We start from the raw sequence: 24,899 nt of genomic DNA, 5'->3' as shown, positions 1-24,899 counted from the left end.
AATCTTAAAGCAGTTGCTTAGCTACTTCACTGAGTAGGTTCTACATACTATACCAGCATATTTCAAGTGAAACAAAATAAATCCGTTGAGAAATGGTGGGATTGTGTTTTCAGCGCGACAGCAACATCACCCTGTCACCTGCCGTGGCTGCCGACGTCGGTCATTAAATCTAACAGCATGTTGGTATGATTATGCATTTTTCGAGTTCCTGCAATGCTAATTTCATTGCGGAAGTCGCGCGGCAGACTCTATATCAAAACGAAGGTATTCTACAGCTCGCTATCATCATACAAGCGCAGGAACGACCTCATCACCATCACAGGTGCTCTTTTGCTACCCAGAGATGTGACGTGCATGATGAATCGGGGAACTTCTTGCAGGAAATCCTGACTGTGTCAGTCAAGCCAAGGTTTATGGTACTTCTTGGGGGCAAACGAACAAGTGCTGCCACAGCGTTGGCAGCTTCGTCTTCAAGCTGACCACAGAATTTACCACCAGAACTTCCTGCAACCTCCAGTTCCTCCCAGCCTGAGCACATACTACCATCACATTTCATACATCTGTCATCTCACACCGGTTCAACTCACAGATGCATGGTACGCGCAACATGTACAATTGGTACGTGAGTTGCTCTTCCTGAGTCTTGCTGTAGATGATATCGGAGCAGTACATGCATATCTGTCACTCCCATCGACGGCCTCGATGGTGAATGTCCCTCTAAAGTGCTGCGATGGTCAATACATGCTTGCTGGAATTCGCGTTACAGTGACTATGGGTAGGTTGCATCCCTCAACTACACGGCTCACTGGTATTGTAGGTCATCTTGGAATGTGTAGCGAGTTGATTGGCATCATGATGTCGCGACAGTGGTAGTACATGACATTAGTACTTGTGGGACAAGATCAAATCTGCGTATACATGCTTCAAATATGATTCAATGAGTTTGTACATATGTTGACAGTCTACCCCGAAGCGAGGCATGAGCGTAGGGTTAGAATTAGGACTTTGTGGCAGCGGCAATGCAGACGCAGTGCTCGCGCCACGCTCCAGCAGGCTCAAACTTGCCTGCTGCCTTCTGCTTTGCTCTTCCCCGCTCACCACTCCCTCGTCCTCGTTGTCTCTAGGACCCTCGCAGCCTACATTGCTACTGATACTGAAAGGTAGTCAACTTCAACTACATACTAGTACTACATCCTTCTTCCAGGGGCCCTGGTGGCTGGTACCTAGACCTGCTCCTCACTCGCCCTCGCAGCTCACCTCGGCTCTCTCTCGCACAGGTTGGGGCCGCTATCGGGGCTTCCACCCGAAAACTATATAGCAAACAATTCCTTTTGCTCTCGCTACCGCTACTAAGACCGCTGCATGACAACAAACACAAAGTTATGCACCGCACAAAAGTTGGATCAGACGAGCTCAGCCTTTGTTGATGTGGGGTCGCACGCTACGGCTTCTCAATCTATAAAGGTTGCTTCGTCGCAAAATTTAGCATTGTCTACAGTTTTTGACAAAGGAACCCTTAGATTGGAAAGAAAAGTCTTTGCTTTATGCCCACTTGGTCATCAACTGTGCAGTTCTTCTCCCTTTCTTCTCGTGGACGTACTAAGATTAGTCTGTACTGGTTCGAGGGATGGCATGATCTTGTTTAGAACACTACCTCAGCGCTACGTATGCCTGCAGTCACACTGGCCCGGGACGCGACCCCAAGCATGCAGCTAACATTCCCTAGCAGTTCGCAAGCGGTGTCAGTTCAATCGTCTGTAAGATATGCCACACGCCCTGTTCATTCGTGATCTGACATACCAATTCATAGGCAACGCAGACTTTCAATACTACGTCTATATCATGCTCAGCAGCTCTCCCGCCCAGTGTCGGATCCCGAGAAGTTAGAGCTATCCCCAAACTGCAGCCTAAGCGCCGACTCAAGCCTGAGGGATCTTCACTATCCGAGCACATCAAAAACCGCGACCTGCAATGCCTTAAGGTGCAACAGACAGTAGCTGCTTGTGATTCAAAGATCGCAAATCCTGTGGTGGATCCAGCTGCTCAACCTGGTACGCTTGTATTATTGAATAACAGTGTAGTAGGGGCCCCTGCTGCAGAGAAGTCAAAGCCATCTCGCATGCCAGGAAGGATATATCCAAGACCGCCACCCAGTGAACTGAAGGCAGCGAACCAATCTACAGCTGTGGAAACTATTCATCGGTCGAGTACTTTTACCCAGGCTCCAGCTCCTGTGGAGGTTAAGCAGCCAAACGAAGAAAAAATCACATCCGCTGTAACTGATATTGCTACGAGCGACCCACAACCAGAAAATATGCCTCGAGATTCAGAGATACATCCCTCAGGTGCGCCAGAAAACATCGTTCCCGATTTTACTACGTCTTCGCTAAAACAAAACACGAAATCCCTAGCTCCAACGAAGCCACTCGCAACATCCTCGGACCATGTGGGAGCCAAAAAAGGCGAAGTTCTGTCGTGTCCAGTTACTACTCCACAGCCCAATTCCCCGAGATTTGGAGGGGAAATGGTTGTGATGATATATTGGCGAGGACTTGGATCAGGTCGCAAGACCCTTAACATCACTTTCAACCTCGATGATTCACGTTATTCCCACATTGCTCGGTGGGCGAAGTCGAAGCGTACTAAGTCCTCATTGACATCGTATGTGACAATTTTCTCTTGTCCGTACGCAAATTTAGCGGCTCACAGAGATTTGGGACAAAGTCTCTGTATGTCGTTCGCTTGCTATCATCTCCCTAGTCTCCCATCCAATCCACTAGAAGCTAATGAACTTACGCCATGCTATGAGACACTGATGCATTCGCCATGTTCGTGGCCCACATCTGGGGATCTTTCATTGCAGACGAAGCGGGATGGGAAGAATTTTATCATTCCGTTAGCTCCACCGATTTTCGTGAGTATCAGTATACATACTAAATTACAATGAAGTTGATAAGCTTTATTTAACAGGTTACTCCAGATAATTGCATCGATGTCTCTGCTTTCATCAGAAGTGGAGAAAATACCTTTTCAGTGGTCCAACAGAACAACATGTCAGACTATTTGTTTATGTTTCTCGTCCACCATCCCACGCCGGAGCAACTTAGCTATCTCACTTCGTGCAGAGGTAGACGTGAGGAATGGGTGAAGAGCATACGTGATCTTTGCAACATTGAGCCGAAGGATTCGTTATGGAGGCGATCGCCGTCAGAAGTTATATGATCTCGCCATATCAATTTACACATTATACCTAAATTGAGCTTGTATTTCACCCTTGAGCACGACTTGAGTTTTGTTAGATAATGCTATGGACTCGATGACGAGTTAATTTTGCCGGCTCCGTGGCACTGTCCGAATCACGATTCTGAGGAGCATAATGTGTTTCATCACCTATGTGACTATGTTTATCATTGCATGCAGTAATCTCGTACCACGAGACTCTTACCTGACCCTATCGGAGAGAAGGCAGTGCATGTAGTCGAGATTGCCACGCCAAAATCTTGACGAAGTTGCTGTCGAACCGTAAAGCGCCATGGAGCGCAAAATATTCAGCACCTAAAAGCAGGCCATCCTCCTGCTGTCCCTTCAGATTTATTTGATGCCATTCACATGCTCATAAATCATACGCGTCTTCGTCCTCGCCGTTGTTGCTGCTTCGACAACATCGATATCTGCGGTTCCCACTGACAGCCTCGGTGATGAGTGTCCCTCTAAAGTACTGTGATGGTAATATGCTTGCAGGAATTAGTGTTACGGTGAGTATGAGTAGGTTGCATCCTTTAACCACATGACTCACCGGCGTCTGGGAATGTGTAACAGGCTCAGGTCGGGTTTGAGTGGCATGTCGGGGCAGTGGATTACAGTGAGTCGTGTTTCTGCTTTCGCATGGGTGCAGTATGGTTGATGGACGACAGACCAGTTATTAGTGGTTTGACTGACATCGCTATTGATGCATTAATCAGACTGGGATATGGCGCTTTTTCTTTCCATTGGCCGGCCGCATAACAACTTACCTTGGAACCTTTTCAATATTGCAATATTGTCACCAGTGGCAGACCTACCATCCACCTCACGCAGCATGATGCTGCTTGCACTGATACACAAGCAACTGAAGCGTGTCTGATCTCGTTTTTCAGCAAGGTAGGAACTCCGAACTGAAAGCTTGGCCCACTCAATAGTCACTGAATCAAAAGTTTGCATCGTCAACTCGCAATTTAAAGACAGCGGGAGAACATATCGCTATCAAACTAAGGAAGACGATTGCAAGGAGTCACATCGGTGTGGGTATCATTCCAAGCGACCTCTCAGCCAGCTCAAAAGGCCCCTCGTCCCTTCCCTTTCCCAAACCCTCCTTTGGGGTATACGGAACCTACCAAGCGCGTAAACATCACTATACAATCAACGCATGCCGAACCACTCACAAGTTACCATCCACCAAGAAGACGTCCAAAGGCAGAAGACCAAGTTCTGCAGGAAGCTTGGAAATTTCGTTATCTCTGAGATCTAGTTCCTCTAATTTCCAATCGGGCACCGAACGGTTACCTTTGAACAGATCTGCGATGCCCTGGAAAGCATCAAGATCGTTGATCCGATTGCCACGGAGTCTGAGGTGCCTGAGACCTTTACGAGAATTGGAGCTGTCAGCCAGGATGAGGGAAGACAAGACGTCCTGCTGCAGCGAAGCTGACGTGAGAGCGTTATAAGACAGATCCAATATCCGAAGGCTCGGGAAAAAGCGTGTCAATAAAGGTAGAAGTGTGTCGTTTGAGCGCGGAGGAGTGGTAGTCCCCGTATCAGCTCGATGTGTCACGGAGACTTGATCACCGAATCCGCACCCATCCAGAACGAGTTCCTCTAGGCTTGGAAGTAAGACCTTGCCAGTGGTTGGGAGAGAAACGCAAAGATCGAATTTGCGGTTGCTCAACACAAGAGTCTTAAGCGTTTGTGCGAACGACTGAGCTGATATGGCAGCGAGGGGAAGGGTCGGTGTAGGCAGAGTAAAATCAGTTTTGCCTTGAGAAGACGGTGCACTCGAGAATGGAGTTGCTAAAGAGAAGGATCGGGCATGACTCTTTGTCGGAGCTGAGAGCGGGGGCAAAGTGAGCGTTTGAGTGGTGGCATGGTAGTATTGCGGGTTTGTTAAACTTGTGCTCGATGATAGTTGCGAGGTGCTAGCAGGCGTAGGTGGGCGTCCGTGTCCGATAAGGGGAATAGACTTCAAAGGTGCCGCAGTATCTGCTGCAGACATTACCGCCGCCGCTCTTGCCCGTCGCCGTCCACCCTCTGTTAACAAACCCTGTTCCGCCTCAATCTCCCAAGCCTCCTTGACTACATCCACATTGCTTTGACCTATGTCTGTTTTGCTGGAACCACTAGCACTGTCAGCATCTGTCACACTTTTAGACGCACGACTCTTCATCCTTCTCTCTGTCTCTATCTCCCAAGCTTCCCGAACAACCTTTTTGCCGACAGACACCCTCAGAGTGCCTTCGGGGGGCTGCTCAGTAGTAAAATCGTACGTAATATCCTGTTTCAGCCCAGATAATGCAGATTGCAAGCCTTCCATGGTAGCCCGAGTTTCACCCATATCAAGGATCTGCAACCGAGGGAAACAATGACTTTTCGAAGTGGATAAGTTACTGGGGAAAGCATCATCGCCGATGTCGGCGGTTTCACAGCGAAGTTCCTTGAGATGTTCCAAGTGACTAAGGGCTCGAATAAACGCAGGTGTCGAATTAGAGTCTCCCAAAGCCAAGGGATTCGCGGCAAGGTCAGCTTTTGTCATCAACGGAGGCAGATTGGCGTGGTCTATGGTAGAAGCGGTGAGCTTATTGTGAGACGCGTCCAGGACAGACAGGCGTGGCAGTGGCGACGAAGCTCTTGTGATGACAGGACCAAAGAATCCGCCGGAACTGAAGGTATCGTTTCGCGCTTTGTGTGAGGAAGACTTCGGGAACGGGGCACCAAAGGAGAGCTCGCTAAGGGCGTTGTGGGACAGATTCATGATCGTGAGATTGGGTAAGGCGAAGATATTTGAAGGTAGCGCCGTGAGGGAATTATGAGAAAGATCTAGGGTAGTCAAAGCCGTAAGGTCGGCAAAGGTATCAGGTAGGAGAACAATCTTGTTTTGATGCAACTTGCAATAGACCATATATAAATACCATCTATCACGGGAGGACGTGGTCAACACTTACATCAACAGTCTTCAGTGATCCAAAGAGAGAGATTTCGTGCTGTATTTCGACAATATCGTTATTCCACGCTTTGAGCACATGCAAGTCTTGGGCTTCAAACCACGCTGGACCTTCTCGTTGGCCAGTCCGCCTGGACGAACTTGAAGTATCCGTGGAGGACGATATGGGTGGCTCTGAAGCTACCGACTTCAATGGATCAGGAGTTACTCCCAAATGAATGTCAAACAAGGCAGAAGGAATGCATGGTAGAGAGCGAGAAGACAAATTGATGGCACCTGCAATAGTGACCTTGTATGATCAACGGCACGCATCTAACACGAATTACATCCACTCACCTGTGCTTCGAGCACGCTCAATGGTCTCTTTCACAGACCACCTCCCTAATTCGGGTGTTTCTTCTTCGTTCTTCTTCGCTACCACCGGATCTGCATCTTCGAGGTTCTCAAAATCACCAAAGCCTGCACTATTGCCAAGGCCTACTCGAGATGAAGAAGTAGATATGGCCTTTCTGGCTTCAGCCCGCTTCAGAGCGACAGCTTCCTTGATGCTCAATGTTATTTTGGGAACAGGTGGCTCATTTTCTACGGGTGGTGGCCTACGAATAGCCTTAGACGGAGATTTTGGGACCGACTTAGTCCTCACGCGAGGAGAGGATGCACTGGCGGCAGGCTTGGATGGCGACGGAGCCCGTGAGCGAGAAGGAGGCACGAGGGTCGTCTTCACCGTTGGACGTGGAGATGGTTGAGGAATACGAGACATTTTTGTATACTAAGATCTAGTTCGAACTATAGGAAGAGTCGACTTGCAAATAGAGAAATAAATGAACGAAGTAGAAGTTCAACGTCTCGGTTGAATTATTGGGGTCTTCCGAGTCGGAGCGGTGAACTTTGTAGTCACGCAGATTAAGCGACTTTTAGATGTCGACATGTTAACCGTGCATGTAAATACACTCATGAATGAATGGTCAGGTGACAATGGTGAATGTATATGACTTCCTGAAGCAAAATACACAATAAAATATCCTACGTGCTATCCGATAATGCCCCCCCAGAATCGCCATCTCCATTATCATTATATATCCTGACGTTTTGAACGTCGTCTTCAACCCTTCCAACATCTTCCAAGTCGCCTTGCTCCCGACGGTATACTGATAGATCCCAGTCTTCGGTTTCTTCGTCGTCGTCTTCGAACCATTCTGGATTGTATTGGAACTAGAATTCTCTTGGGTTAATAAGGGATGATTGTGTATTGTCCTATTGCTACGTACCAAATCTCGCCCACTCATGCCCGAGTTCTTACCAGCCGCATGTTGCGTCTCTTTCGCTTTCCGCAATGCATCTACCTCGGCCTCTTTCTTGTCCATTCTAGTTTTCTTCCATACCGCGAAAGTCTCTGGAGTGACTGGAGTTAAATTTGACCCTAGTTTGTGGCGCTGTAATTTTGCAACGTGAGATCCTTGGGAATTTGTGTAACTCCTTGATTACACTCGCCTGAATTTCAAGGAAGTCTTCCAGACTGATGGTGTTGGCTTTCGCTGCCTCTTCAGCTGCCTTGCGCTCCGATTTGAGCACAAACCCAGGAGGTAAAGCATGCCTATATTGGCATTTTTCGTTTCCATTAGGGCATTCCCAGAACCACCCAAACCTTGAATGAAAATGACTGTAAGTCGGTCAAAATGCAGAGTTCAAAATTTCCGCACTTTTGGGTCTCGATAGCCTCGATAAAAAATTTGCACACGATCTATACGTACGTTGAGTAGAGGTCCGAGCGGTGATGCATCCTGACCCACGTCTGTCGTTGTTCTAGGATTGCCGTGCCTCGATAGGACTACATTCCGTAGCTTCTCTTCGTCCCAGTTCTCCATAGTATCTGATAAAGGACACGATGAGAGACTCGACCAGTTGATCCATGAACACCGTACCTTTCATCTTGTCTTCCCTGCTATCTTCATACAAATTCCTCTTCTCCACCTTGCGACCAACATTGAGGTCATGGCTGAATTTGCACTTGTTACCCTTCTCACAGTTTCCAGCTTTGTAGAAAGCGCAAAGCACCGTTTTGGGATCGACTCCGAAAGGTACTTTCTGTGTCTGAACAGGTTTGAACAAAGCAGCTTCCTCTTTCCTGCGCTTCTCCTCCTCGAGTTTCGCTTTCTCGCGTAGTTCCTTTTCTTTCTCCTTTGCAATCGCTTCCTTGGACTTTCCAGTCATAGCTTGTTGCTGCTGCAAAATCTGCACCTGCTTCTGGACCTTGGCAGATTTATTTTTCTGTGTACACGGTCAAGAAAAATGTCAACAAGAAGTGTATGACTACTTACATTCTTCATGCCAAAAGTCTTCGTAGAGTAACTGATCGATCAGTTCTTTCCTGAGATATAGCTGTATGATAATCTACCTTGTCATCCTTGACCTTCGAACCAGAAGGTACGTTCTGCTTCTTTGGAGGCATGACTGGGGTAGCTGGCGGTCGTGAGCGAGTAAAGACTGTATAAAAGGTCAACGATAGGGCTGTCTATGGCCCTCCACAAAGGTCTGTCACTTGCAGAGATCGTGCGCACTTAGAGATTACTTGGTAGTGGTTCTCAGGCGCTTCAAGCCACAATTCATTCTACTGCTGACAAATTTTACAAAAATGGTTGTCAAAGTTTCGCTACATCCTAGGCTAAGCGCTGATCTGATTTCGCGCCCTAGCGGAAACGTTCTCCTTCCTTTGCAGTTACCGATAATAGTAGCGACGCTGGTTAGATAGCACTCAATATGCCAGTGGTTATATATTCCCTTCGATCTATATCACATCCTTCATAGAATCGGGGGAGGTCGGTATATGTTAATTAAGTTCCATCGACTCAAGTCACGGTGGCACAACAATTTCGCTAGACTGAGGCATGTCTCCACCACTGATTACTGGTATTTGTATATCTGTATGATTGCGTTATCGAGAACCATATCGGCGACCATCTAACGAAGGTCAATAGAGCTTTCTTCATCTTGACCGCGCAAGTCTGGATCTATTTCGGAAGGTACAAAATTCGATCTTAAGAAATTTATACAGTGAGCGAACTTCTCGCACGAAATTGTGTCGTATATCACCTGACAACACAGAACAGGTTGCGTTCATCTGGTTCATGACTTATTGCAACCCTGTCAACCAACGGCGTCGGGTGAAGTTACTAATGAGGACTATGCTATATCGCACGTAAAGCACTGTTCTGCGTCGCTGCTGATGAATAGATCGTAAATACCGCACAAGCAAATCGTGCCAAATCCAGAGGAGATCAAGAAGGCTGTAGGTAAACTCACCATGAATTACGAGCACCACCTTGCGAACCAGGCCCTGCCGCCCATTGAGCGACTGTGTGAACCTATTGAAGGGACAGACAAGGCACGGTTGGCTGAACTTCTCGGTGAACGTGGAACCTTCGTAACCTTGTACGCTGCATCTGCATATCAGCCATCATGTTTAATCGCGGATTTATCACAACTAAACTCTGTGGGCGTGCGTAGATAGACGATCGGTGTCTTCTGCTGGTATGGGAAGAAGTGCTGTCCGGAATGTTGGATACTTGTAACACCTAGCAGTAAACAGCACAACGGTGTGCTACATGGGACTGAGAAGATAAAAAGTGATTGATTTGGACCAGTAACATGACAAGATCTACAGCAACAAGAAACTCGCCGGCATCATCGGTATAAGCAAGGTTTTTAAGTTCGTCATCGCTTGAAAGTTGAAAGTAAGATTGCGTGTCCGAAACAATTGAGAATTTATTGTTCAATTCGGCGAGGATTTTTTATATGGCTGGAAGTCGTTCTGCTTCATAGAATTTCAGCAAAGGTGAGGGGAGATGCCTTTTGCAACCAGGGCCGATTTTCACTCTAGATTAAACTGTGCGAATCAAGTCGCTTGAACGGAAACATGGTCACGAACCTGCTACATCTTGTATGCCTGAATCCAAGCCCTGCCCGTCAGTTGGGGAACTAGGTTATGCGCGCGGAATCTGGCATTGTGCAGGTAAAGATACTGGACAAGAAGACGACAACAGAACTGACCGGTGACCGCCCGCAAGAAAGGCACCATCATGACTAAGTGTCTTCACCGTCCCCATTGTAGGCCTAAAGAAGTTCCAAACATGTGGGAAAAACCAGAATTTGTCCTGGCGGCGGCCAGAGTAGATTTACTAACTTGACTTCTGATGGTTCTCTGGAACGATCATGTCAGGCAGGGTTCATTTTCACGACGAGAAAACGTACCCTACGGCTTGTGAAGCCTTGTGATCGTCAATTCATCCAGGAGAGTGACAAGGAATTAGATACTGCTGTGAATGACTCTCATAAGAGTGATTGTCCGCCTTGGAATATCATGTGTACTTTACGCACTTACACTTCACGTCACGGAGAGATGGACTGCGTGTATTCCCTCACGCTGGGGTATTTGCGAGTCCAGGTGTTGCAGATTAGTTAGTATTGGGGCACGTTACCTGAATAGACAGAAATCGGAATGAAAAATACCACGTGTATTTGAGGGTGAACAATACAACTCCGAGAAAGGCCTTAAAAGAAAAGAAAAACTTCGCGCCACTGCAACAAATTCCTCATCTACATCTGAAAGGACACTTCCCCCAGCGAAGCAAATGCAAAAATCAACCGCCAGTCCCTCAGCCGTCGTGCAATCATCAGACTATGACTGCGTTACCAGTCAACGCAACAACAGCATAAAACAAACGACCGCCCAAACCCACACGCTGAATTGCGGTAGGTACAGGTGTCCAGTCGTTTTCGTTTATGCCGTTGGCACCGACTGGCCCACGGTCAGTCGCCTCTTGAATGATCACTCGTTGGTCTGTAAGGGCGGGCTTTATACGCTCGCCAATTCACCTCCCGCTCCGACGCAAACGACCCACAATACGCGCTGAGCCCTCCGCAGTCCGTTCCAGAGAGCTTGGGTACCAATCACGGCAATCGCGACGATGAAGTCATCGCGGGCGGTAGCAAACGGAGAAAAAAGGAGGACCAGAGAAAACAGGAGCTTGAGAACGACGAGTACACCGAAGATGTACAACCCACATCCGTCAGGTGCCGCGGATGTCAGAAGGCCATCAGCCTTGACAAGCGCTCCAGGTACTATCCTGGACTGTGGGTCAAGCACAGGGGCAAGTGCCCGGGCATCCTCAAGCTAGAGGTGAGCTAATCTCTTCTATGAACGGAACGAGTAACTGACTAAATTTATAGGTAGATAGAGAACTGACCAGGAGAAGAGACTGGATTTTTCCGTTTAATCCAGAACTGCGCCCGCAAGCCGCCTCCTCATTTGACGCGAGCGGAGAAAATTGGGAGGAGGGAGAGTCGGAAGATGATGACGACGAGGACAAGGTGATGGGATTCAGCGGTAAGTCAGTCCTCGATGGGAGCAGATACTGTGATTCAACACGAACTTAGCGTCGAACGTGCGATTCTATAACGACTGCTAGGGAAGAGGTGAAAGGTGACGGGCGTACCGGTACGCCACTGCGAAGGAATTCACGGATAAGATTCATCTTAAATAATGTGGGTGAGTGTCAAAGGCGAAGATTCAGAGCGTGCTTATCAACCCTTTGCTCACTAGTATCGGATGCTCACGTCCCTTTGTTTACAAAACGTTGTTGCTTTCGTTCAAAATACAATTTCCCTTTGATGCTTTCCAGGAAATCTGTGATGAGATCACTAGACAAACGAGTAGGTGTGGAAGATAATGATCCTTTGTGCACAATCAATGTCAAGCACGGTATCATGATCAACATGGATATCGCCGGTTTTGAGTGCTCGGAAGGAGCCGGCACCACGCGCACGTCTAGCTGGCATTCTTTGTCTGTGGTTGCTTTGTCTCTTCACCCGGACCGTACATTCCGATCCCATTATTTGCTTCGTTGATACATCGACAGCGGAATGCGATGTCCAGCTATCTATCATGACCTGGTCATTCAACAGCCCGCGCTCGGTCCCAACGCATTAACCCCATTGTTTGCGCATTAGACGAAGCTGGGCGAAACGGACAACCCCTCATTTCGTAAATCAACCGATGGCAGTCAACTTTCTGGTCGAACTCAGGTTGTGTTGTATTTGAGATACGCGGCCACGGCGCCGACTTGACTGATAGTTCTTCAAAGCTTCATGATCTAGTTCTTGTTGTCGCAAAGTCTGCACTTGAAAGACAAGCACATCTATTACTCCCGTCATTTTTTTTGATTCAATTTTCATGTCCTATGGAGAGTAGTACTCTATGGAGGACAATACTAACTAGTCTAGGGGCCCCCGGTGCCCCCAACGCATCTCTGAGTCCGCAAATGCCCTGATGTGAGACGTGCCCCATCAGTCTGCCGTCCCCGCCGGCCGTTTTAGACGCGCAACCCGTCGAAGGTGAGATGATTTATATGAACAATTTATAAGTGATATGAGCTGTCGGTATGGAAACTATAACGCGTACTCGGCCGCAGGTGCGGGCAGGTACAGGAGTCGAAAGGATGCAGATGGAATAAAGTAAGGGTGGTCCCATGCACGCCATTTTATTGACTCCAACTCTACAACTGTCAAGTATACCGAGCGGCGTGCTGCGTATGACGTCCATCGGAACTATCAGACTCCGGTTGCAGTCTGCGGCGCTCCGTGACTGTGAAGATGTTGACGACAGAGGCCTAGCTAAGTGGTACCACATTGTTCACGAAATGATACAGACGCAAATTGGTTCTGGAGGACTGATCCCACAAAGTGCGACACCTTGACAGCTCCCGGATATTGTATCATCCGACTGAGGGTGATGCTATCTACAGCCTCTGCGAGAGCATCTGCCTCAGTGATTTCGGATACTCGGCGCCATGACGCCTTCTTAGGACAGTCATTGCCTTGATTATTTCTGGAGGGTTATGACGACACACAAATCTATGCCACATGACTCACGCATGATGATTTCGCGCCCTGAGACTCATCAGTGAATGGAAAAGTTCTGGGTGAAGTGAATACTAAAAATAAATATAACAAGAAACATGGCCGCGGTGCGCGGTCCACGGAATGCAATCCATAATCACAAACAAGTCAGCCACACAACCTTAGTCTCCCCTAGCTAGACCAAATAGAAGGGATACTCAACTCTAACTCGGAATTGACAAATGCTCCTTGTCTCCTTGCGTCCGTGGGTCAGTTCTTTTAAGGATTAGTTTCTCTAAGTAGAAACTGGATGAAAGCTGAGGCGGAGCCGTGCCCTGTAGTTTATTGTGTCTTTACGCACTGCGCAAAAGACATCAGCGATGACGCCCAGCCAGAAATTGAATGATACACTCGCCCTTGATAGGCATCTGCCAGACGGAACGGAAAACGTCTATACGTGCATTAGACCTCGTGTATGGCGTTGGAAGACCTCTGTCTGCTGGAGTCGAGATGGGTGAACGTTTGAACCTTAAGTGCCAGATCTTACGCACACGAGATATCGAACTTCTTGGCCAGTGCATTCTGGAAGTATGAATCATTATATCGTGAGCGAGTAAAATCGTATAAACAGGTTGTCGGGCATGGCCTTCCGTAAATCTGCTCGGGGCTGGTAGTGGACTAGTGGTGCACAGCCACAAATCACTACTGGCGCTGACAACAAAGTTCCGAATACTAAGTTCCGAACAGTACTGAAATTCCATTAAATGATGATCCCACAGCTCTTCAGGTTAGATCTCAGTACCATAGTTGGCTGAGCGCCTCACTCATATCTCCTTGTACTCTAGCTGAAACATTCACGGCCTTCTGTAGTTAGCGGTCCCATCAATAGCGATGCTAGATAGCACTAGTTAAAAACATACTGTATGATTCTTCTTCTTCCTTCGATCTACATCTCATCCTTCATAGAAGCCTGAAAATCAGCAACTACATTCGCCATGACCAGTCGCCGATGTACAGTTTCGCTGGCGCAAACATGGCTTTTTTTATGACTGGTCTTGGTATATCATCTATGTGTGTTTGTGTTATCGAGAACCATATCGACGGCAATATACTAACGAAGGCCGATAGAGTTTTCTTAATTTTGAGCGCACAAGTCTGGATCTATTTCTGGAGACAGAAAATCCGATCTCGGGAAAACAGGCAGAACAAAGCTTTCGTACGAGTTTACGTTGCACATCACAGACTGATCGCTGACAGTGCGGAACAGGTTATTTTCATCTGGTAAATATCTTCAATCAAGCATGTTATGCATGCAGCAGTTGACGGAAAGATTGACGTTCGCGTTACAGGTTAATACAAGCTGCTCAAATGTGAGTCCCTATGGAAAATGTATGTATTGGCTATTGGAAGTCCTGCTAGGGTAATTACTACTCGGCTCTCGTGCATTCATACGATGGAGTTCGAGGATAGATCCCATTTCATTGGTTATTTGTTGACGTTAGTACCGACGGTGACTCGTCAAGGCGCTTTCTGATAGAGCAACAGGGAATGGGCGATTTACACTGGAATAGGTGTAAGTGGGGCCTTTCTTCCCCCGGTCTCGACCTAATTAAGCTCACTGTCGTTCCGCAGTCCTTGACCACGTCCCTTGTGCATGGCGTTTTCATACGTAGGGTTTTCAGACGTATGTGTTGCTAACTTACTATTATCATACTTCTTTCTGATGCACGTGAAGTTGAGAAGAGTCTCTGTGGCAGACGGAGAATGTCATTCGCTTTGGTAGGCACTGTGTTTAGCTGCTTCGGAAACAGCGACTAATTGCGCTAATCAGATTGCATTTTTGGTCATGGAGCAAGGTGCGGTAGTTCATCTTGCAACGAATAATCGCTCCTTAATCACGGAAAACAGTTTTTGGTCTTCTTAGTACAATCTGCATGTAGGTCTAATTTCATCAGTATCGCCTTGTCAGGTGTTTCTCAAATACGGCAAACAGCTTCAAACGACGTGATCATCCTAACTACAGTGCCGAGGTTATTGTAAGTCTGTTCTACCCCTGATCAGGATGCAACTCACAAGGATGAAGTGGTCTATTTCGATCTCGCTTGGTTGTTCAGCAATCAATGATATTCTTATCGCTGGAACTTTGGCTTATATTCTCCACAAACACAGGGTTATATCGTCAAGGTGATTAATTAGTTTGAGGATGAATTAACCTCTGTGATTGACCGTCTCGGTGTTCAGAACGAACCAAATGATCACGAAACTTGTTATATTCTGCTCGCAAACGGGTTTAATTACAACGCAAGTTCTTTGGCATTGACACATGATGGGTATGTACTCACTACTTCCGGTGTAGCGTGGCGGCATTTATTACTATGGGACTTGTGAGTGCTTCATCTCGTGCGTTAGTCATGCTCTGACCAAAATGCAGTGTGCAGCTTGCCGTTTCGGTATTAACCATCTATATATGTGTTTTCCTATTGGAGGCCGTGAGAGTCTTGTTGTTATCAACTCAAGTACGTGGAATGTTCTGACGTCCTGGCTTGACAGTATATGCTACATGTCTTCTCGCCAAGTGAGTCGTTCGCAGCGGTAATAGAAGAGACTACTGATATCTTGCTCAGCTTCATCGCTCGGGAATCCTACCTGCAGCCACAGACAGTCCACCAAACCGAAAATGCTGAAATCAGTTTTGCACGTTTCACGCAGGCGATTCATGTAGGCTTACCAGACAATCACACCGGGCATCAGGAAACATTGGTAATACAAGGAGGAGCAGATTCCTCGAAAGCGTCCTCTCGTTGAGTTGAGTCGTTATAATCCTTTGGGTATAATGCCGCCATCTCGGTGTTGTCGTAGTTAGGTTATCATCGTAAGCATGTATCGAGAAGCTGCTCAACATCCACTATAGTTACATTCACCGGCCATAGTCAGACCGTTAGTAGAAGGAATACAGATAGTTTATTACCTAAAATGCCTCATCCTTCTCTACCTACGAGACTTATTTTGGTTCGAACGCCGCCGTGCACAAATCCTGCTTGATGCAGATGGGTAGTTGACGATAAATAGATCGGATGTGCTTGCACAGCCACAATCCAAACTTCATCATGACTTCGACGGAACGGCTCATAAGTTCTAACCTCTCGCGACCTACTCGCCCCAATATCGTTTGCGCGGTATCATACCGTGGGTGTCGGGCCCGAGGATCTAGTGGTGCTGATAGTAGATGCTTCTTTCATTCTAGTCACCGGCCGTTCCGGTCACCGGTAGTAGCGGGACATGACAGACAGCACTCAGAAATATACTGTAAAATGAATCACTCTTCTTCTTTGTATCCCAATCTACATCTCATTAATCATTCTCGAGCTCCATAGAATCTGAATTCTATGGCTACGGTGGCATACAACGAAAGCGTGGCGTCCCTGATGACTGGTCTCGGTATATCATCGATGTACGATTGTTTCATCGAGAACCATACCAGCGACTATCTGATAACGGACGATATGATAGTGTTTTCTTGATTTTGACTGCGCAAGTCTGGATCTATTTCAGGAGGCATACTATTCGATCTCGAGAAAACTGGCAGAGCAAACTCCTGGTATGATTTAGATCACATAGCACAGACTGACGGCTGATAACGCAGCACAGGTTGCCATCATTTGGTAAATAACACCAATTGTGCCTTGACTTGAAGACTGACGTCACTTCACAGGTTGATGCAAGCTGCTCAAATGTGAGTCCATATCGAAAGTATGTTTGCATGACGTTGTAATTACTGCTAGGGGAATGACTTCTCGGATCGTGAGCGTTCGTTCAGTGGATTTCGAGGATTTCCCCCAATTCATTAGCCGTATCTCGATGTCAGTATCACCTGTGATTCATCGATGCTCTTTCTGACTGAACGACAGAGAATGGGCGATTTACACTGGAATATGTGTTAGTAGAGCTTTCTTCTCCTGGTCCTGACTTCATGCTTACCGTCGTCTCACAGACCTTCACAACATCTCTTGTGCATGCCGTTTTTATCTGTCGGGTTTGCAGACGTACGTGTCATTAAGATACTACTATTATGATTCTCTCTAATGCTCGTATGAAGTTGAGAAGAGTCTCTGTGATAAATGGAGAATGTCATTTGTTCTGGTAGGGACTGCATTGGGCTGCCTCGGAAAAGGTGATTAATTGCGTTAATTAGATCGCATTTTGTGTGATGGAGCAAGGTGCAGTGATTTATCCTGCAACGGAGAGTTGTTGTTTAATCAATGGAAATAGTCTTTGGTTTTCTCAAGGCTATTTGTATGATGTAGGTCCGATTCCCAATGTCGCGCTGCCAAGCATTCATCAACACGAGAGATAGCTTCAAAATAAGTGATTATACTTACTACACAATGGCTCTTGTAAGTTCGTTCTTCCGTTGATCAGGATGTAACTCATGAGGATTAAGTGGGCTCCCCCGATCTCAATTGGTTGTTCGGCAATTGGTGACATTCTAATCGCTGGTACTTTGGCCTACATTCTTCACAGTAATAGAACTGAATCACCAAGGTGATTGATGAGTTCAAGCACCAAATGAGCACCAAATTCACCTTCTTCGTGACTAGAACTAACCGAATGATCACGAAAATCATAATTTTTTGCTCACAGACGGGCTTGGTTACCACGTCTGTCCATTAACATTGACGATGGGCGTATACTTACTCCTTGTATAGCGTGGCGGCATTCAGTGCTCTTGGAATTGTATGCCCTTATCTATCTCATTCCTAAATCATTGCTCTAACAAAGATGCAGTGGGCAGTCTTCAGTTTCGTCATCAAGCATCTGTATATGTGTTTCCCTATGGGATGCCGTGAGAATCTTCTTGTTATCGCTCAAGTACATTAAACGTTCTGACTTCCTGGCATGGTAGTATATGCTACATGTCTTCTCGCTAAGTGAGTCGCCCTCAGCGGTAATAAAACAAGACACTGATTAATAGCTCATCCAGTTCCATTGCCCGGGAGTCCTACCTGCAGCCACAGACAGTCTACGAAATCGAGATTTCCAACATCAGTTCTGCACATTTCAAAAAGGGCATTCATGTGGACTTGAATTTAAATTCTTCATCAGAAACGAGATCGGGGCATCAGGAGACATTGGTGATGGAGGAAGGGAGAAGTTCCGACTCGTGCATACCGAAAGCGTTTTTAAAATAAATTAGGTTTTGATGAATTTTCCTTACATCTATGAATAATGCACAAAAGCATCACGTCAAAGTGTTTGTGATTAACTTTTAATCCTGTATTGTTGGAATAAAAGGGCCTTTCCATCGAATCTAAGAGGAAAAGGGGGGCGTTCTTCACGTAGGAACTGAGCTCAACGATTACACAACCGGGTTAGAAGGATCATGATTTTGAACACGTCAAAACCGTGGTGACCGCTTTCGCTCCAACACCAGATTCCTTGGGCGAAAGCAGGGATAAAGATCCATTTCCTGTAAGCTAGATTCCTCTCGATGCACACGATTGAAATCACAACAGTAGTTATACCAAAAGAGTCGCGCACTCCGTCGATGAGCGCGACTTGGGATCCTTCAGCATTGCTATGTAGTGCAGCTGGCTGGGACGTGAAGAGATAAGGGTTGACTAATGCCTTTCCCTTCGTAAGTAAGTTCTAGGACATCGTGATGTTGTACATCCAATAGTGACATCGTGGCGAGATGGTATACCGACCATCTGGAGGAATATGCTGCGAAGGCGGTAAGTTTGTGTAATCAATGATGAACAACTACGTAGGCATCGAAATATTCCTTCCCATTGCAAAGAACAAGATATTGTTTGGGTTATCACTGATCAGAGTGGACGCCGGACCGCCCGCAGCCGGCCACGTGACCGCGTTAGAAGAAAACGTGACTTGAAACGCAACGTGTCACGCGTTTGTCACGAAGTGTTGGTTTGAGTGGACTCTGGAGGACTGCTGCTGTTCTTCACTCTTAACTTTGTACCGCAATGAGTCGTCCGAGATACAGCGTTCTCAACCTTTTTGATCCGCTCAATGCGACTCCGAGGAGCGAAGTCACAACGCCAGACTCGCTCTCTGGATCTGACAAGGAAAACGCTGAGCCAAGCTATGAATCCTACTATGAATCCGACAGGCTCACGATGACAGCATTCTTCAACCGTACTTACAAGACGGAAAGCAAGCACTACTCCCCAGTAGTTCTCAGAACTCGTCTAGTTGATGTCGGCGACATGACTATCATGGATGAAACCGCCGATCTTCTTAATGGGCTCACTATCGAAGAAGAGCCTGAAGATGACGTCGACAATATGTCACTTGTTCATGAAAGTATGGACATAGATGAACAAGACTCGCTGGCCACGCCGATGAACAGTCCTCCGAGACAGACGCATCATCGCTACAATTCCGCGCAAATACCACTATCAGAACAGACTCCCACTCCTCATGTTCAGCGCACTCCTCTTGCCGATATCTCTATGGATGCCACACCCGTCCCGCGCAAAGTAGTAAAGCTCACTCTAGCTTCCTCCGAAGCTCCAAATCCTGGCGTAGAACGTTACTCCACACCAGTGACAGCGATCCGCGCGAGTCACGCTACCTTGGCACCGGCTAGCTCACCACTAGCTTCTGTAATCAATGCTATCAACTTCACAGATCAAAATGTGTCATCGGTAGGGCGCATTCCTGAACATGCCACTCCTACCATCGTTGTGTCGAGAGAAGGAAACTTAGGTTCATCTACAGCACAACTATCACCGTCACCGTCGACTGCCCTCCTCACGCGTACACACCTCTCAGAATCAACGCTAACTCCATCCGATGTCTCATTGTCACCTCCTTCCAAAGATCAGACCCAGTCATCTCCTTCGCACGACACATTAACTGTCCCAACCGCACGTCCTCGTTTACGTGCTCGAGCACACACAACATCTTCGCCATCATTTAATCCGCGCCGAAACTCCGTGGATCTCCACTCTTCGTTCAACCTCCAACTAAATTGTCCTGACACGTCTTTTGATCTTTTAAATGACAGGATCTCGTTCTTTGGTGGTGATGCTTTTGCGATCGACGCCGATGATTTCGACATGCAAGCCGAGGAAGAGATGTTGGAGGCCCTTACCAAACGAATCAAGGAGAAGAATGCAGCGACTACACTTACAGACGTTGCTGGCTCTCCAGGTGAGTGTGTTCTATTGTTAGATGTATTTGATATTCAAACAACGCTACTTGTAGCACCACAATCTGGATCTAGTCCGACGCCACAGCCGTCACCTCCTGCCGTTGCTGCGAATGGTACGTTCGTATCTTTGAAATATCTTCTCTCTTTTTCATGCCATTGTATCAGCTTCCCCTGCAGCCGTAAGATTGACGACAAGACGTAGCAGCTTGTCTCCCGGAATGAAATTGTCGTCGCCCTCCCCCCGGTCACCCTCGGTTGCTGCACCCAATCATGAAGTGTCTGAGTCGCTGAAGGCGTCTGCACCTTTATCCCCGATGACTTCCCCTACAGTGCCAATAGTGACACCACCGAGGGTTTCGCAGGCATTCGTTGCACCAGTTCCCGCAGCCCCAGTACATGCGCTCCGTATCGTGAAGCGGTCCAAAGCACATGACAGGACAACTTCCTTGTCTAGTGCGGGTTCATCGTCTGCTGGAAGTAGTACAGAGGAGCAGGTGGCACCGACTATACCTCCCGCCCCGGTCCACAAACCAATACTAATGGGTGTGCGCCGCCCTCCTCCTGGGCTAATGCCTGCCGACCTTAAGGCGAGCATGTTTTGCAAGCCTGAAGAGGGTGCACACCCTACACTGGGCATGAAGGGCAAACTCACAAGCGTCCTCGGTCTGCGCACAAAAGCTACCGAGCCTCCCCGTTCACCCGTTGAGACGTGCATGCCCTCCCAACCTGCACAGACGATAAAACCACCTGGCGGGACGCTCAAATCAAGGTTGTTGAAACCTACCGCGTCATCGCTTAGCAAGGCTCCGCCAGCGAAGATACCGACCGCATCTAATACCACTGCTGCATCAAAGAGCTTGCGCCCGCCATCACGCTTTGCGACTGTAGGCATGGCTTCAGGGCTACCCCGTCCCACTGGTGGAGCGCTACCTTCATCCAGACTGCCAGCGCCCGCCATTAGCGCGCAAAAGTCCAAATTACCCAGCCTGACCTCAAGTTCAAGCACGATAGGGAGGAGTGCCATTTTTCGGAGGGTTTAAGAGATAATGAAAAGGATAACGAAGAAAGGGAGACGACGCGCATGGAATGGAATTTCACGTATGTCAAGCATGTTATCGTTGCATTTGTTCTTTGCGGCATTTTTTTCCTTTGATTTTTGGTCTCTCGCTTTGTTGTGTATATGCCTCGTTATTTTATGTCACTCACAATGCATGCACATCAAGAGTTGTAGATACGCATCTTAGCATGGTAGTTATGGTTATGTAGGCGTTCGCTACAGTATAGAAAACACGGTTCATGGACTTCTTCAGTTTTGGATGACTGTACAGTGTGTCAACATTCTAGCACAGACCACGTCGCTGTACAAGGGGACGGGTCCAGATGCAGACGGACTAATGTTTCTGGTGATCGAGGACCGCCCAACCAAAGTCAGAGGGGACTTGACAAAGTCGGGCAGCGTAGCCCCAACAGTGCTGGGGCCCTCCGCTGGAGGTTGAGCGCTAGATAGTTGGTTAACAATGAGATTTCCGAACGCGTCTCTTTACACTTGATGACTCTAGCGCAAGTGTGCGAGCGCATGTTGTAATGGAGCTGAGCGGGATTTATGTGTGTTACCGTCGAATAATGTGGTAGGCCAGACCGGTCGACGAGGTGATAGAGATTGTTTTTATGTAAAAGAGAAGGCAAGGGGAAGGGGAAGGGGAAGGTTAATAAATATGGGACGGCAGATAGAAGTTATGTAGACTTTAGATGGAGGTACAACCAGATAACAGCGTAGTTTATGAAATTCCAAGGGACGGATGAATGGTTCAGTAATATGAGAAGAGTGCTCGTGATATCTCAAGTAAAAATACTGAAATCAACCGTTGGAAACTTCCATAACTTCTATGATGGTCGTGCTTTGGGTTTGCCTTCGATTCTGACGCGGTTCCTCGCTCAAGCGATCAAGACACCGTTACACAACCCTCTCCCAAGAAAGTAACCATACTTTGACCGGGGCACACGAACAAGAACTACCACGCCAGTGAGTCACTTAGTTAAATACAAACTATTCATACTCACACAAACCGGCTTATCAGGACAGCACTCATGTGAATGCGTGCAGAAAAAAGGACAGTCACTGGCAGCATCAGTGGCAGATATTAAGGCAGCAACAATAGCGAGAACAAAGGCGAAACGCATTGTTCGTGAGGATGTAATACTAGTATGGGCTCAAATAAATCTGAAAGGGAAAGTAGGAAAACACCTTACCTCTACGAGCTGAATACTGTTCTTTATGTAGGAGAACTAAGTCCACCTGAAAATCCAGCGGATTGCTACCTAAGATCTACCTTGTGAGCCAGGGCCTATTGGCAATTAGGCGTGGAACAAGATATCACCTACTGGAGCAAGGTCAATGCCAGCATATTGCTACCTAATCAGATCTATCTTGTGAAACAATGTCAGCCGGCGGCAATGTGGCGTGGAATAAGATATCTCCTTGTGAAGCTAACTCGCAACAAGGACTGATGAGCTGAGTTCAACTTTTTGATTGGAGTAGGAACCGTTGAATGCAACAAACCTATGTGATGTAACAGTCCGTCAGGACGTAGTAGTAGTAGCTATTTTGACGCGATTGTGACGCGCCATTGACGTGGAACCTTGACGTAACCACTGGAGTACTGACGCGCAAGCACAAGCGCGACGTTTCACGGGCGCGAATTATTCTTCAGCTTGCATTCAAGTTTGAGGTGAGCCCGCAGTGACGCCAGATCTATTTGCTCACTTCAAGCACGTGAAGGCCGAGTGGTCTGCACAGAGGCCGGAAGGCAAGCTGTTCTACTTGTCAAACTTGAGTTCTCAAAGAGCATCACTCGATCGGCGCACCTGAGCGGTCATAGCAGGGGATGAAGTTCCCAGCTGTTGATCTGGATGATCTCCGCGTTGCCACCCTCAGAATACCTGGTAAATGATTTTATGACTGCCTATAGACAGCTACAATGTACGACGTATGATTCTGTTAGGACGAAAGGAGACCCTGTTAGACAGATGAACATATACCTGAGTTGGATTGAGTTGAGGTGCCCACGCGGACTATGCATCTGTCCAAAAGGATAAAACCAAACATCTGAAGACGCAGAGGCTCAGCTTCATACTTCATACTTCGAGGTGTATGTTTTATCAGATACCTTTAAGCTTAAATATATGACAGCATAACATCCCAGATTTTGAAATAAGTCTAGGCGTTCTAGATCCCATAGGCGGAACTGTGTTGGCGGGTAGACTCAATGCACAGGATCGATAGCCGGGCGATAGGGGGTATTCAACGATATCGATCTACACAGTCGGTTCCACATGCTGTAGCTCCACAGGACCCGCGAAATTGAAAACAAATGTCAATTGCCTATCACCATGTTGGTATGTGTCAGGGGAAGTCAACACGCGAGGGTCGCGGGATGGTAATCCCTGCCGGTGGATCCCAGACACCAAATTCCTTCTTCATTTCGTCCAGATCCTGTCCCCACCTCTCCTCCCAATACACTGTAAGCAAGCACCTCGCATGACTCCCGCATCTCGCAGCCCAAGGGACAAACTCCCACCAAAGTCGGGCTCGCTGATGTGGCTTAAGTCTTATTGAGGCTCCCATAGACAATGCAGTCATGGGGAAGCCTAGATTCGTAAACTCAAAAGCTTTGAGTGCAAGTTCGGGAAGGGCCGAGACTTTAAATCCAAAGAGGGCATGATAGAAGTCGTGCGTCTCGCGATAGCGCTGCATGACATATGCCAGCTCTGGGTCATCTATATAGTGCACCTGGGTCCTTAGTGGTGAGTATCTGGTATGCACAGCCTGGAATGAAGATGACCCTACGGGCTCTCGAGAATCGGGTGAGACTTTGCAAGTATCAAGCCACCCTACATAGGCACGTCCGAAGGTGTTCTCTGGAAGGCACCGCAACTTCTTCAAGTCCAAGGTCTGCGAATTAATACGTGGCATTTGTTTGAGAATGCGTCGACCTTCTGGAGACTCCAGCATTATATCCCTCAACTTTACCAGAGTTGGCCCAGCAGTGGTTTCTCCGCAAGCTGCAACCATGTCTAACATTGAACTTGTCAGTGAAATGTACCCACTATAAAAGATCAGGAAGTGCTTGCCCGCGCGACGAGTATCTATGAGAGACATGAGTGCAGAGCCAACTGCGAGAAATCCATTTTCAAATGAAGTGAGTGGTATGTGGCCAGAATACGCTGGTTGAAGTCGGGGATTAGTGTGAACAGAGCGTGATTTTCTGTTGGTAGCATGGGATGAAGACCTAGGCGAAGCCGCCAGTGCGACGAAGGAGCGAGCTTGGCTCGTGTTGATTACACCGTCCCATCTATGAGTTCCACGATACGAACCATGCATTGGGTTCATTCGCGAGTGAGCCCTGATGCGCATTATCGGGGGAAGGGAAGTACAAATTACTGACATGTCGAAGTTAGTGTCAGTGTTGGTTGGTTGGTGACTTCAAGTCTCATGCACTAGTTCGTTGAAAAGGGGACCCTAACCCTAGAACTGGGTTGTGCCCAAAATGGAGGTCATTGAAACTTTGCAGTGGACCAACGCACAGCCTGAGTTCCACCAACTTGAAGCGTCCACATCCACGAAAGCGTCGAAGGTCC

At 47.5% G+C, this 24,899-nt stretch overlaps 9 protein-coding genes across 9 annotated transcripts; 6 read left to right on the top strand and 3 right to left on the bottom strand.

Moving 5' to 3' along the window:
* The first annotated feature begins 2,453 nt into the window (after positions 1–2,453).
* BJ212DRAFT_1335143 (uncharacterized protein) lies at positions 2,454–3,579 on the top strand. The gene is made up of 4 exons (XM_041334901.1): positions 2,454–2,661; positions 2,710–2,914; positions 2,971–3,388; positions 3,449–3,579. Exons 1-3 carry the CDS (start codon positions 2,525–2,527, stop codon positions 3,220–3,222), a joined length of 594 nt encoding a protein of 197 aa, XP_041196742.1. The 5' UTR covers positions 2,454–2,524; the 3' UTR covers positions 3,223–3,388; positions 3,449–3,579.
* A 495-nt stretch (positions 3,580–4,074) lies between these two features.
* On the bottom strand, positions 4,075–7,091 carry BJ212DRAFT_935503 (uncharacterized protein). Its single transcript, XM_041344384.1, has 5 exons — positions 6,530–7,091; positions 6,195–6,469; positions 4,422–6,136; positions 4,172–4,369; positions 4,075–4,119 (listed from the first exon to the last, which is right to left on the bottom strand). Exons 1-4 carry the CDS (start codon positions 6,951–6,953, stop codon positions 4,288–4,290), a joined length of 2,496 nt encoding a protein of 831 aa, XP_041196741.1. The 5' UTR covers positions 6,954–7,091; the 3' UTR covers positions 4,075–4,119; positions 4,172–4,287.
* Positions 7,092–7,127: 36 nt separating this feature from the next.
* On the bottom strand, positions 7,128–8,902 carry BJ212DRAFT_1335133 (uncharacterized protein). Its single transcript, XM_041334900.1, has 8 exons — positions 8,589–8,902; positions 8,512–8,529; positions 8,116–8,461; positions 7,984–8,063; positions 7,894–7,934; positions 7,685–7,838; positions 7,462–7,626; positions 7,128–7,405 (listed from the first exon to the last, which is right to left on the bottom strand). Exons 1-8 carry the CDS (start codon positions 8,640–8,642, stop codon positions 7,217–7,219), a joined length of 1,047 nt encoding a protein of 348 aa, XP_041196740.1. The 5' UTR covers positions 8,643–8,902; the 3' UTR covers positions 7,128–7,216.
* A 381-nt stretch (positions 8,903–9,283) lies between these two features.
* Positions 9,284–9,824, top strand: BJ212DRAFT_1335131 (uncharacterized protein; the record flags this gene model as incomplete). The annotated part of the gene is made up of 2 exons (XM_041334899.1): positions 9,284–9,334; positions 9,390–9,824. A coding segment is annotated over exon 2 (203 nt), but the record flags the coding sequence as incomplete, so codon positions are not given.
* On the top strand, positions 9,748–11,380 carry BJ212DRAFT_1335118 (uncharacterized protein; the record flags this gene model as incomplete). The annotated part of the gene is made up of 3 exons (XM_041334898.1): positions 9,748–10,202; positions 10,714–11,028; positions 11,115–11,380. The coding sequence occupies exons 1-3, from the start codon at positions 10,176–10,178 to the stop codon at positions 11,376–11,378; spliced, it is 606 nt and encodes a 201-aa protein (XP_041196738.1). The 5' UTR covers positions 9,748–10,175.
* A 3,022-nt stretch (positions 11,381–14,402) lies between these two features.
* Positions 14,403–16,080, top strand: BJ212DRAFT_934989 (uncharacterized protein). Its single transcript, XM_041344382.1, has 14 exons — positions 14,403–14,457; positions 14,507–14,584; positions 14,633–14,660; positions 14,720–14,771; positions 14,823–14,866; positions 14,919–14,943; positions 14,996–15,023; positions 15,081–15,123; positions 15,171–15,271; positions 15,329–15,388; positions 15,444–15,471; positions 15,519–15,576; positions 15,638–15,662; positions 15,712–16,080. Coding segments are annotated over exons 1-14 (753 nt in total). The 5' UTR covers positions 14,403–14,455; the 3' UTR covers positions 15,893–16,080.
* An 85-nt stretch (positions 16,081–16,165) lies between these two features.
* Positions 16,166–17,551, top strand: BJ212DRAFT_935154 (uncharacterized protein). Its single transcript, XM_041344383.1, has 11 exons — positions 16,166–16,538; positions 16,598–16,685; positions 16,736–16,749; positions 16,800–16,820; positions 16,870–16,947; positions 16,996–17,023; positions 17,079–17,130; positions 17,184–17,258; positions 17,311–17,387; positions 17,438–17,481; positions 17,529–17,551. The coding sequence occupies exons 1-10, from the start codon at positions 16,474–16,476 to the stop codon at positions 17,450–17,452; spliced, it is 513 nt and encodes a 170-aa protein (XP_041196736.1). The 5' UTR covers positions 16,166–16,473; the 3' UTR covers positions 17,453–17,481; positions 17,529–17,551.
* Positions 17,552–19,000: 1,449 nt separating this feature from the next.
* On the top strand, positions 19,001–20,496 carry BJ212DRAFT_934964 (uncharacterized protein). The gene has a single exon (XM_041344381.1). It carries the CDS (start codon positions 19,069–19,071, stop codon positions 20,461–20,463), a length of 1,395 nt encoding a protein of 464 aa, XP_041196735.1. The 5' UTR covers positions 19,001–19,068; the 3' UTR covers positions 20,464–20,496.
* Positions 20,497–23,304: 2,808 nt separating this feature from the next.
* Positions 23,305–24,726, bottom strand: BJ212DRAFT_934926 (coenzyme Q biosynthesis protein Coq4-domain-containing protein). Its single transcript, XM_041344380.1, has 5 exons — positions 24,636–24,726; positions 24,393–24,584; positions 24,109–24,335; positions 23,429–24,051; positions 23,305–23,367 (listed from the first exon to the last, which is right to left on the bottom strand). The coding sequence occupies exons 1-4, from the start codon at positions 24,706–24,708 to the stop codon at positions 23,665–23,667; spliced, it is 879 nt and encodes a 292-aa protein (XP_041196734.1). The 5' UTR covers positions 24,709–24,726; the 3' UTR covers positions 23,305–23,367; positions 23,429–23,664.
* Positions 24,727–24,899: the final 173 nt, after the last annotated feature.

Source organism: Suillus subaureus (genome assembly GCF_016647635.1).
Source record: "Suillus subaureus strain MN1 chromosome Unknown BJ212scaffold_6, whole genome shotgun sequence".
Taxonomy (NCBI): Eukaryota; Fungi; Basidiomycota; class Agaricomycetes; order Boletales; family Suillaceae; genus Suillus; species Suillus subaureus.
This window is presented reverse-complemented; position numbering and strand designations above follow the sequence as displayed.

Coding starts and splice junctions, on each gene's coding strand:
- BJ212DRAFT_934989 (XM_041344382.1), top strand. Junction 15,024..15,080: donor CTTCTTAGTACAATCTGCAT/GTAGGTCTAATT, acceptor TACGGCAAACAG/CTTCAAACGACGTGATCATC. Junction 15,577..15,637: donor GTGTTTTCCTATTGGAGGCC/GTGAGAGTCTTG, acceptor CTGGCTTGACAG/TATATGCTACATGTCTTCTC.
- BJ212DRAFT_1335143 (XM_041334901.1), top strand. CDS start 2,525: ATGGTTGTGATGATATATTGGCGAGGACTTGGATCAGGTCGCAAGACC. Junction 2,662..2,709: donor ACTAAGTCCTCATTGACATC/GTATGTGACAAT, acceptor AGCGGCTCACAG/AGATTTGGGACAAAGTCTCT. Junction 2,915..2,970: donor CGTTAGCTCCACCGATTTTC/GTGAGTATCAGT, acceptor TTTATTTAACAG/GTTACTCCAGATAATTGCAT.
- BJ212DRAFT_935154 (XM_041344383.1), top strand. CDS start 16,474: ATGGCTACGGTGGCATACAACGAAAGCGTGGCGTCCCTGATGACTGGT. Junction 16,948..16,995: donor TTCATTAGCCGTATCTCGAT/GTCAGTATCACC, acceptor ACTGAACGACAG/AGAATGGGCGATTTACACTG. Junction 17,259..17,310: donor ATTGGGCTGCCTCGGAAAAG/GTGATTAATTGC, acceptor AGCAAGGTGCAG/TGATTTATCCTGCAACGGAG.
- BJ212DRAFT_934964 (XM_041344381.1), top strand. CDS start 19,069: ATGAGTCGTCCGAGATACAGCGTTCTCAACCTTTTTGATCCGCTCAAT.
- BJ212DRAFT_934926 (XM_041344380.1), bottom strand. CDS start 24,708: ATGTCAGTAATTTGTACTTCCCTTCCCCCGATAATGCGCATCAGGGCT. Junction 24,336..24,392: donor CATAGATACTCGTCGCGCGG/GCAAGCACTTCC, acceptor GTTCAATGTTAG/ACATGGTTGCAGCTTGCGGA. Junction 24,052..24,108: donor CACCCGATTCTCGAGAGCCC/GTAGGGTCATCT, acceptor CTAAGGACCCAG/GTGCACTATATAGATGACCC.
- BJ212DRAFT_1335133 (XM_041334900.1), bottom strand. CDS start 8,642: ATGCCTCCAAAGAAGCAGAACGTACCTTCTGGTTCGAAGGTCAAGGAT. Junction 8,064..8,115: donor CAGGGAAGACAAGATGAAAG/GTACGGTGTTCA, acceptor GTCCTTTATCAG/ATACTATGGAGAACTGGGAC. Junction 7,406..7,461: donor GCATGAGTGGGCGAGATTTG/GTACGTAGCAAT, acceptor AGAGAATTCTAG/TTCCAATACAATCCAGAATG.
- BJ212DRAFT_935503 (XM_041344384.1), bottom strand. CDS start 6,953: ATGTCTCGTATTCCTCAACCATCTCCACGTCCAACGGTGAAGACGACC. Junction 6,470..6,529: donor TGAGCGTGCTCGAAGCACAG/GTGAGTGGATGT, acceptor TCACTATTGCAG/GTGCCATCAATTTGTCTTCT. Junction 6,137..6,194: donor GATCACTGAAGACTGTTGAT/GTAAGTGTTGAC, acceptor GTCTATTGCAAG/TTGCATCAAAACAAGATTGT.